The 11,932-nt window shown below is 39.8% G+C and overlaps 1 protein-coding gene across 1 annotated transcript; it reads right to left on the reverse strand.

Moving 5' to 3' along the window:
• Positions 1-166: 166 nt before the first annotated feature.
• Positions 167-11,642, reverse strand: LOC138603982 (E3 ubiquitin-protein ligase TRIM39-like). The gene is made up of 13 exons (XM_069675768.1): positions 11,506-11,642; positions 6,515-6,638; positions 5,919-6,359; positions 5,613-5,717; positions 5,413-5,508; positions 4,916-5,149; positions 4,213-4,390; positions 4,047-4,136; positions 3,899-3,925; positions 3,767-3,790; positions 3,312-3,487; positions 3,063-3,218; positions 167-2,222 (listed from the first exon to the last, which is right to left on the reverse strand). Exons 2-13 carry the CDS (start codon positions 6,632-6,634, stop codon positions 2,016-2,018), a joined length of 1,854 nt encoding a protein of 617 aa, XP_069531869.1. The 5' UTR covers positions 6,635-6,638; positions 11,506-11,642; the 3' UTR covers positions 167-2,015.
• Positions 11,643-11,932: the final 290 nt, after the last annotated feature.

The raw sequence follows: 11,932 nt of genomic DNA on the forward strand, positions 1-11,932 counted from the left end.
CGTCAGTTTTACAGATGCATGTTACACGTTACAAAACTAATGATGTGAGTAAGAAGAGTTAATTAAAAAAGGAAGTGAACTGTTGATAAAACATCACAAAGACATTGAGACTGAGATTTTTCCCATTATTTATTATATTTATTATTTTTATCACTATAAAAACAGCAAACGTTTAAAGTTTTTATGCATTTTACCACCTGATTGGAGGTCAGGTAGAACTTCATGTGTGAGTGATGAAACATTTGTGATGTTCATCTTTATTAAACAGACAGGTCACACACCTGTATGACCTGTATGTTTAATAAACAACAACCACATAATTGGTTGACATTTGAGGGGGCGGAGCCAACGCCGCTATCATTGTTAAACTGTTATGACATCAAAGTGTTTCTCGTTATGAAAAAGTTTTAAAAGAGGGCATTATAAGATACAAAAAGTTATTTAGATGTTTTTATGAAAGTTGGAATAATATACGGAAGCCCTATGTGGACATTTTATTTACTCCATTTGCCATGACGAGTAACTTCCAGTTGTTTTGAGTCATTGAAACGTATGATGGATGTACGCTTAGGGCTTCTGTAATGATGAAAAAACAAGAATTTATTATTCCACAGTTTACATTATTTTTATTTGCATTTATGTATTTTTACAACATTTTATGTATTTATAGAACTCTTTAATTTGCCATACAGTCATTAATTAAATATTTTAACTAATTTTGTTCGTTATCAATAGAATATCAATATCAATAGAAGTTCCACCCGTTTTCAGCCTCTTATAACAGGAAGTCAAAATTCCAAACATCACTTTTAGCAGAAACATGACATACATGAAAACCTGCAGATATATCTTGTTTTAAAAGCACTGCCTCGACCATGATAACAAAATATACGCTTAGTTTCTTGTTATAACAGGAAAGTTTTTACTTCTTTGCACATTATTCAGAGAAGAAACAAACAAACCTTCTTCATCTTGTTTTTACTTTACAGACTAAAGCAACTTTTTCGTCTGTTATATGACCAAAAATTATTTTATAGATAACAAAATCAGATGCATAATCTTAACTTGAATAATGACTAATAATTTTTAAAAGATTCAAAAAAGGACATTTTTGGAAGATGAATATCTTGTTCAGAAAATGAAAAAGGTTTGGCTTCAGCATGAAAAGTATCTTGTTAGAGCAAATTTTTCATGTCATAAAAAGGGATCTTGTGTGAACACTATGTGGATCTTGTTAAATACAAAAAAGATCTTAAAATAACAAAATCTTGGGTATATATGGAAGGCTGTTGTTAAACATCAACAGGATCTTGTTATAACATGGGGATCTTGGTACAACAAGTAAAAGCTTATGCTACAACATGAACAGGATCTTTCCAGAATACGAAAAGGCTCATAATGAAAAGGATCTTGTTTTAACATGTGGGTCTTATAGTAACTCGAGAGGATCTTACCGTAACATAAAGGATCTGGTTATTACAGAAGAATCTTGTTACAACATGAAAAAGGATCTTATAACATAAAGAGGATCCTGTTATAACAAAAGGATCTTGTGATAACTTCAAAACTATCTTTCTAGGGCATGAAAAGAATCTTGTTTCAACATGTGGATCTTGTAGTAACTTGACTGGATCTTGTTACAACATGAAAAATATATCTTGCTGGAACATGAATAGGATCTTAAAACATAAAGAGGATCCTGTTATAACAAAAAGGATCTTGTAACTATAACAGTTATAATGAGAGACTAAATGGATATTGTGTTGTCATGGCAGCAGTGATATGGGACTTTATGTGTCTACTGCTGTCAGATGAACAGGCACGTTTCATCCATGGCAAGACTCAGTTTTCATCCCCTTCCTCCAACATGGCCTCCAACAACTGTTACTGTCCCAGTGCTTCAGTCCGTCTTCCTCCCTCCTCCCGCATTTTTTTCTCCTCATTTACCTCCCTCTCCTCTCAGGTTTTGACCCCTTTTGCCCCCCATCCATGACCTCTGTCTGGTCCTCGGTCATTCAGGCCAGCTGGTGCTGGGTGGTCATGAGGACGAGGGGTACTTCTTTGTCTCCGGTTCCCAGCAGAGGAAACATCCTCTCAGTGAATTCAGAGGATCCGCTGAAGCTGTAGATCTCTGAGCCTGACTTCACATTATAAAAAGACACCTGACCCTCGTCCATGTCCAGGAACACGCCCACCTGACGCAGCTTGGGAGGATTCTTCACCTGCACAGTCAAAAGAAACTTTATTTAAACCGAGGTTAGAGCCCTGGTTGTTCCTCTTAATATTTTTAATGTTTCTAATGTTTTAAGACATTAAATCGGATCAATAAAAAGCCAGGGTATGCTAATATATACATTTTCTATGGAAGCTCATTTACGCCAGGACAAAACAAAATTTAAAATTTAAATAAATAAAAAACGATTTCTACTTTTTGTTTCTAAAGTCATAACAAAAGGTACAGTTGAATATTTATGAAAAACTATGACTTTTAAATTTAAAAGATAGGTTATGAAGCCATGATGATTTAGTTTTAATAATTTTTTCTTTTTTAGTTCAAGAATATATCTTTTAAATATGGCTTTTTAATTAAAACAAGACAAAAACTTTGCAGGGGATTTTATTTTAATTATTACTTATACATGAGATAAAGTTTTAAAAAATTACGTTATCATCTTAGAATTTAAGAAAATAGAATTTTAAATGTTTCAATGTCACATTTAGAAACATTTGAATAACAATGTAAAAAATATGACTATTTCATTCTGTATTTTTACATTGTGAAAAAAAATAATTCTTCACTCACCTGGTTATGATTTTGACTTATGTAATTATGATTCTACATCATAATTATGAACTCTCATAAAGATTTGAATGTAAAAAGTTTGATTTGCATTAAGTATTATTTCTTTACTAATAACTTTAAAAATAACTTTTACCACTTGTCAGTGATGGACCACCTGTCAGTGATGGACTATAAATGTAATGAGAATAGAGCATTTTAAATGTTTAAAAACAGAGACAACTTTGTTTTTTTGTGATTTGATTAAATATTATGTTTGGACCTTGGTGAGAGGCGGAGCAGTGAGAGCTCGCAGCTGGCTGCCGCTCCACCAGATGGCGTAGTACCCATTAGATGGACTCATGTCGAACAGGCCTTTCCTCTGGGCAGACTCACTGACCACTCCCAGCTTCCAGTCCTTACTCTCCCCAACAGACACCTGTGGCAGGTAACAGGTAACAGGTAACAGAACAGAGGTTTATATGTCACACTGGAAACTGCATCAGTATCAGCTGCGTGTCTTGAGTCTGACCTCCCAGTAGTGCCGCCCAGTACTGAATCCTTCTTTAGCGATGACACAGGACCAGACGTCAAAGCGCTGCTGACTGTTTCTGTAGAACTGCAGCTTCTCTCCTCTCTTCACCTGCTTCCTGTCCTCAGACAGGATGAGGAAGGGATACGCCGTCACCGGGTTCAGCATCACGTCCTCTGAAACCAATAGAAATAAACTGGAGTAATAATGATAATAACCTTTATCATCTCCAGATTGTTTGCTTGTTAGCTCACTTACATTAGCACATTAGGATTCTATCAAAAAATAAATAAAGGTTGGATGTTGTCAGAGACATTGCAACAAAAGTTAGCATGCTAAAAGTCGATTGAAATAAAGTGTGAATTTGTCACATCAATATGAATAATTTAAGTATAAAAATAAGAAATTAAAGATTAAATACTTTAATCATAGTTTTGAATCACTCGTGTACTCACCCATGTAGACTCGAGCCTTCTTGCCTGAGACAGAACATAAAAAAATATTTTCACTGCTGCTAATGAAGCCGAGTAATTATAGAGTGTGTACACTGTAAGAATATATAATTAATCATTTAAACAGACACGCACCTGAGACAGGTTTGCTCTTCTTCAGATCTGAAGGGAGACAGGAAACCACAGTCAGACATATTTTCAAATTAAAAGTCCTCACTGCTGCAGCCACACTGATTATATTCCTGATAGTTCATGTAACATCTGATGCTCCATCATCACTGACCTTTCAGAGTCCACTGACTCTTCCTCAAACTGGCGCTGCTTCCTCTCAGACTGAGCATGCTCTCTGCCACCATCAGATCACCTGACGAGACTGAAACCACAACAAACAAGGTCGGTACACTGACAGCTATCCACACATGTGAATGTTACTGTCTGTTGAGACTCACAGGAGCCTCTGGAGCCTCTGGACCGGACCTCCCCCATCCTGATGTCATCCATCTTCTCCTTCACCTCAGACAGAGAGCTCTTCACCTCCCCCAGCTGGAAGTGGAGGGAAAACTCATCGTCCTCGTCCACCTCGCCCTGCTGATCCTCAGAAAGAGGAGCTGTGGCCTTCTCATAACTCTGAGGGGGAGGAGTGAGGAGAGGTGAGGAGGTTGCAGGTCACATCATACCTAACTGAGGCTAATGCTAACAGGTCCCGGGTCAAGGTATCATGCTAACAGACTGAAGCTAAAGCTAAGAGGTTACAAGTTAAGGTATCATGCTAACAGACTGAGGCTAAAGCTAACAGGTTACAAGTTAAGGTATCATGCTAACAGACTGAGGCTAGAGCTAACAGGTCCTGGGTCAGGATATCATGCTAACAGACTGAAGCTAAAGCTAACAGGTTACAAGTTAAGGTATCATGCTAACAGACTGAGGCTAAAGCTAACAGGTTACAAGTTAAGGTATCATGCTAACAGACGGAAGCTAAGGCTAACAGGTTACAAGTTAAGGTATCATGCTAACAGACTGAGGCTAAAGCTAACAGGTTACAAGTTAAGGTATCATGCTAACAGACGGAAGCTAAGGCTAACAGGTTACAAGTTAAGGTATCATGCTAACAGACTGAGGCTAAAGCTAACAGAGAAATGTTTTAGTTCTCACCTGCAGGAAGCCGATGTGGTCCTGACTGATGGCTTGGACCTCCAGCGTTGCCCTCCTGTCCATCAGCTGGCTAAGCTCCGCCTCCAAGCGGGTCACCAGCCCCTCCCCCTTTGACATCACAGCATCCAGCTGGTTCTCGATCCCGCCCACCACCTGAGACCGGATCCTGTCTAATGAGCTGGAAACCTCGTCCAGCAGGTGTTCCACCTCACCTCGCTCTCCATCTGCGTATGTCTGAGATTAAATTTTAATATCAACAAAAATCTGTCTTAAAAAACAGAGAAATGTTTTTGGACATTTGTCAGAAAGTGGTCTGGTTAATTGCTAGTAGATAATAAAGAACTTGAAAATTACCTTAAAGTAACATAATAACTGTTGAACTGTGAAACCAAAGGATAAACATTATCGCTCACGCTAATGGATAAATGATTGACGCTTCCTTTTTCTTCCCAAACTGAAGCAACACGTTTGATTAGAACACAAACAGAAGGTCTGACCTTGACTCCGTCCAGTCTCCGCTTCAGCTGAGTCACATGAATCTCTTTCTCTTTGATCCGGTTCAAGATCTCCTGCTCCGTCCTCGCTACCAGTTTCTGAAACATAAGACAGATTCTGTTTTATTGATGTGTTAGAGAAACAATAATAACTCATAATATAGATACTCGTGATAGTAATGAGCATATTTCCTGCGTTGTACCTGTTTGCTGAGTCTCTCAGTCTGGACGGAGACCGTTTTGTGTGTTCGATGTTCCTCCAGGACACAAATGGCACAGATGCAGCGCTGACATGTCCGACAGTACACCTGGGCAAGTGAACACATCAGGGGGTCAGAGAGGAAAAACTGAACAGGAAAAGTTTAGACCTAACAACATGTTAAGATGTGTAAGAGTCAATAACCCCACAATAGTCCTTCCTGTGTTAAAAAGAAGACATGTAGTGAGAGCAGCAGTAGGCCGAGTAGTGAACCCTGTGGAACACCACATTAGTCAGTATTCCCCCTTACCTCCTGCAGGCGGCGGTGTAGTGAGCATGTGCGGCCCCTGAGGGCCTCCTGGGGGTCCATCAGAGGGTGTTTGGCATAGAAGGGTGTTGTATGATGTGGCTGCACATGCTCAGTGCAGTAAGAGGCCGTACAGGTGAGACAGGAGCTGACAGCAGGCTTTTTAAGCCCCGTACAGACGTCGCACCACACCACCTCATCACCGGACGGCGTCACAAACGGGTTGGTGCTGTTTGTGTCTGATGTCAAGTTACCCGACAGCGCCGGTGTCCCATTCCTGGCGGGCATCGGTAACCCTGCGGCGCCATATTGAGCCTCCTTGTATTTATCTGTGATGAGAGCGAAGACTTTGTTGACGCTGAGCTGAGGGCGTTCCTCAAACTGACGTTTACAGAGCGGACAGGTACAGACCGGACTTGACGCCCAGTAACCCCCAATACACGCCTGCAAATAAACAAGAGAAGAAGAAGGCTCAGACAGTCGTGTTAAAAAACAGACAGTTTCCAACATTTCCCTCAGATTAATCAGGGTAGAGCAGAGCTTCACGAACATCACAGACAGGACTGCTAGAGCCAGGTGTCAGGTGTGTGTGACATTACCTGGCAGAAGTTGTGTCCACAGGGAGTGGAGACCGGTTCATCGAACACATCCAGACAGATGGAGCAGGTTAACTCCTGCTCTGAGAACAGATCTGGTGCCGCTGCCTCCGCCATCGTCATACTGCTGCAGGACAGACGAGAGGAAACATCACTGACAGCGACTATCACACGCCGTGGAGTGTTAGCGCTGTTGTGCTAACTGTGTTGTTTAAAGGTGAATTTTAAGCCTGGGCTCTATTTTTTTTTTTTATATTTGGGCGACTGATTTACTAACAGGAACATAAGTGTCATCCTGCAGCAGTGAAACAGGCTGTAACGGCTGCAACATAATCCTTGATGGGTCAAAGGTCGTCCACTAAAAGTTCTTGTTGTTTCCACTGACAGGCTCAGATTGTTATTCTAAGTGTGTGACAACATGACAGAAAGGATCCCTACAGAGATAGACCTTTTTGTTACAGAGATGGGTTGATTGTTTTAACCACAGACAGACGTTACATCGCTCTCTGCACACACACCAGACTCCATTCAGAAAAACACTGATTTAAGCAGAGGAGTTGTTGGGTTAAAGCTGCATGTTCCCTTTAAGAGCATCTTACTATAAAGAGTTTCACCTAAAGTTTCAACAAGCTTCATTTTCAAGCTTCAAGCTTTTTGGTTTCATAAAAGATCAAACAATCTTAATTTAAACATTAACCTTGTGACACTTTAAATATAAGCAGATCTAGACCGTACTCTCTCATGTCACCAACTAAAGACCTTCACACCTTAATGACAGAACTTTCTCAGGTAACAACTTCATTTGTCAAAACTTAAGCAGGTATTCGCTGAACCAGCTGTGTCCTGATCGAGGTTCTTTGAGTCCACAGAAAGAAAGAACCGTTTGTTGATGTTCTTGAATGTGTTAAAAATTCATTTGGACAAAAAGAAACAGTAAGTAAGCTGGATGAGCTGTTAGCTGCTCCTGTTAGCAGCGCAACATGGATGTACAGAGAACTATGAGGAAGTGGAAGTCACACTGAGCTTGACAGTATTAAAGGGAAAGTCAAATACCTCCAGGTTCAGCCAGAAAATGAAAGCAGTTTTTATCTCACAGGTTTAAAGAAAACGACAAACCGTCAGTGGAAAAAAAGGACCAGGTCAGACAACATTCCTGCTAAAAGTCCGACACAAACAGATTTAACTTACAGCCAAAAATAACAAAAACAGCCAGCAGGTGAGTCACTGAGCTCAGACAGACAGGTGTTTAGAAAGACAGGCAGACACACAGGTGTAGAGACAGACAGACGGAGGAGTGTTTCTCTCTACCTGTCTGCAGCTTCCTCTCTGTGTTTCTCCTCTGAGGAGCCTGATCCCCGCCTGCTCTGGACAGGTGTGGCCAGGAAGAGAGGGGGCGGAGCCACCAGAGTGTGACACATGAAACATTAAATACGAACATAAATTAAAGCTGATTTAATTGTTTAATGTTCTGAAAGCAGCTGATTGATGGAGTATTTCTGCTCACAGAGCGACAGAGAGATAATACGTACAGACTGTATGGAATGCTTTCATCACGGATCAGGTAACAGACCTACAAACTGACCGTAACGGTCCTCACGTCTTCACAGCTTCAGTCACATAACTGAGATAATAATAACCCCACACATTGTAAATGCAGGAAACAAACTGAGTCAGCGTCAGTGACAGAAAACTCAGATGGGTGAAAGTTGAGTTTACACAGAAGAGCTGCAGAAATCTTTATCACAGCAGGAAATATGTGAAATATGTGTGAGAACAGGAACAATAAACAGAGAGGGACTCGTGTTGGGGATGGGACGATAACTCTTTCCATTTTCTACATTCTGTTTATTTACATGATCAAAGCTGGTTTACGTATACAGAAGTTAACATCCAACATGGACAACTGATGTTGATCTTAGAAGACATTCTGGGTTATGAAGATGGAAATATATAAGATATTTAAAGACAGGAAAACAATCATAAATGTGAGCTTTCTCTCTTCATGATTTCTGCTAAAAAAATGTATAAAACATTTCAGGACAAATGAGGAACTTTTTACAGAAAAAATCGCCCATCTACCTTTTCATTTGGAGATACTACTTCACCTCAACAACATTTAAGACTGAAATATTTGACTGTGCTACATTCATTCGACAGCTGTTACTGATTACATTAACATTAAGATTAAAAAGAAAATTCATGATTAAATATAGTAGCTAGCTAACTCAGCTAGCGAGCTGTCAGAGAGGACAGCGTTTACTTTGTGTAAATATTCACATTATTCTGAATGTTTGGGTGAAAGGGACGAGAACAACATGACGGTGAAATGTAAGCTGTGTCTGGAGGAGAAGTGCTCGTCAGCTGTGAAGAGCTCGACTTCAAACGTGAAGAAGCATCTGCAGCTAAACACAGCTCCACAACACTGGTGGGACTAAGAGCCTGTGTTGTTGTCATGGAAACAGCTGTGCCTAATACTGTATGCCTCTGCCCAGTTCACTGTCAGACTGTTAGCATAATAAAGGTTATACTGCGTCTGTCAGTCCTGTTATCAGGCTGCAGAGTTACAGATTATGGGCCGTAAACGAGGCTCTGCAACGACGGTCGAGTCGATACATTCAAAGGTAGACGTACAGCAGGCGACACGCCGTCCTGACAATATAACACACATGTGGAACAAGTCGCAGAGGGGGGTTAATTTCTGGTAACACAAAACTAATCTAACGAGTTACTCTAGTAACTTTAACCAACACTGAGAGTTGCATTCTTACATCTGCATTGAAGTTAAAGTTCACCGTAGCCAGACAACTGCCCAGAAATGTAACTACCGATCACCACGACAACGACGACTACAGCTCAGATTGGTCAGCTTCAGAACTTTGCCTGAAACTACAGACTGTGCTGGATGCTAGTTTGTAGCTAGCTACGACAGCCTGTTAGCTTCCACACAATGCTAAAACATGGTGATGTCCAGTGTATGTGCATGTATGTGTTGGAGTATTTTTCAACATTGATTAACTCGAACATGATTCTCTTTCATTTCACTTTAAAGTACACGAAGCATAGAAACACAACAGCTAACTGCTAACAGCTAACAGCTAACACAGGCTGTAGTAAAGATTCACTTTTCAAAAACACAACGGGCTCAAGTGTTGTTTCGTGCTTCATCTTTTTAATGTCTCTGAGGAAAGTGTGAATGAAAGCTTCTCAAAGGACCGAGCATAAAGAGCTGATAACCAGCCATGCACATGTAGCCATCCTACATTTAGAGAAAAGAGGTATGCAGGCGTTTTCCTACAACAGTATCCTAACTTAACTCACAGTTTCAGCCTCTAAATCAAGTCTCAAGTCTAAAATACGTTTGAAGATGTATTATTGGATGGGTCTCATGGTGAATAATAACAGGAGCTCTGTTGAAATATTCATCATCAAGAAATCCATCATCCAAACACGTGAACTTTGATCCCCTGAGATGACATCGCTGCAGAGTTTTGTGCTAACATAGAGACGGCCCGTGAACTTGTTTATGTGACATTGTGGGGACGATGACCTGACAGCCGAACCTTGTGGGGACTCGCATCTATTTCAAACAGAAAAAAACACATTTCAAGATCTTAATGTTTTATTTTTGGGTTTTTTAAGCATTAAAACGTTTAATAAATTTAAAGTTACATTAAAGTGCTAACTTTGGATTAAAACTAGTATATTATAGTATATTTCAGGGTTTTAATTTGGTTTCAGAGCAAACATTAATTCAGCTATCAACATGTATATCTGGGAGGACGTTCTGAAACAATGGATGTTTTAATACAATCGAGTTTGTCTTTAAACTGCGTCTCAATCCAGGGGCTGCGTCCTTCGATTTGAAGGCCGATTGCGTCACAGCGGCGCGTTGAAGGCTGTCCCATTTGAAGGCTCCTTCAGGTGCAGCCTACAAATGCGTCCTCCTTTTCCCGGGCCATTAAGGATCATCAGGTGCATCTTCACGGCCCAAAGTATCCCGAGATTCAAACGACATGGTGGACTCTCAAGCGGCAGAGGAATAGACTTTAAAAGGGGCCTTGATACTTTAATTTATCTTTGAAATAACAGGTTAAGTTATGTGATGCTAGTTATGTTAGCTTGTTAGCCAGCTAGCTATGTGTTGCTAAGCGACAGGAGCGGCGCAAATCCTTTGTAGACCAGACTCATTTCAGTTCGGCCTCAGAGTCTACGCAGGCTTCGAAGGATGCAGCCCCTGAACTGACACAGCTTCTCTGTTGAGTTTGTTTTAAGTTAAAGTTAACTTTCAGCAACAAACGCCAAATAACTTCACTTTGAGTAGATTAAAAAAATATAAACATCTTCATCTAAAACGGAAAAACCGTCAGAACAGACAAAACTGTTCAAGGACATTTAAGAGGGAAGCTTCTCTTCTTCTTCTTAGTATGAACACATTGTCAGGACATGGTTAGCCTAGCTTAGCTTAGCCCTCTGAAGTATGATCACAGCTTTACTAATGTGAAACTTATTTTTACATAAACACGTACGACATTGAACATCTCACTGAAGAAACAAAGAGAAGAGCAGAATCCTTTCAGAGAAACGACAGAGTCTGATGACTGCAAACACTGCGTACAGAAAACCACATCAAACAACAGCCACCACCATGATGAACCTGCTGGGACAGGTGTGATTTACCTGAACGGCTCTGTGAGAAACTAACAACCCCAGGTGAGTTTCTGTTGACTCTGGAAGTTTCCGGAACAGATTATAAAATGAAACAGATCTCTGATTCAAGATTAAAGAAAGAAAACTTTCCCTGAAACAACCTGATGTGTGAAGGACCGAGGATCAGAGCACAGGTTGTTTTTAGACAAAGTTTCAGGTAAATTCTCATCAAACGTTTCAAGTTTCAGGTGAAGGTGAAATTTACTTCAACTTAAAAAAACAGGTGAATCTTCTTGTCTGTATTTATAAGATAAAAATTAAACTCTCAAACAGCAGCTGCTTCTTACCTTCCACTCTGACAGTCGATGTTGTTTCTGAAATGCTGAAACTCAGGTTAGCCTGTGATGTCATCAGTGGGCGGGGACTCTCTCATGATTGACAGCAGTTGCATAAAGTTGTCAGGTGAGTTTTGGAGGATTGAGATGTTTTTTCATGATTGATTAAAGTTATAATTTGTTTTAATGTTTCACATCTGAGCAAAGATTTATATTCAGTATGAAGCATGATTTTATTATTTATTAATTTAAGTATTTATAGGAACAAAAGATAATAAAAAGATAAACACAAAACTGAACAGAAATAAACTATGTTTTTGTTTGTTTGTCCATTTTATGTAAAGAGAAACTGAACATAAAAAGGTGATAAAATATGATTAATGTAAAAACAACTAAAAATGTAAATGAAAAGATATTAGAGACACAACTTAAAAACCTG

This window comes from Semicossyphus pulcher, unplaced genomic scaffold, assembly GCF_022749685.1.
Source record: "Semicossyphus pulcher isolate SPU_LCO1_2020_fin unplaced genomic scaffold, fSemPul1.0.p SCAF_25, whole genome shotgun sequence".
Classification (NCBI taxonomy): Eukaryota; Metazoa; Chordata; class Actinopteri; order Labriformes; family Labridae; genus Semicossyphus; species Semicossyphus pulcher.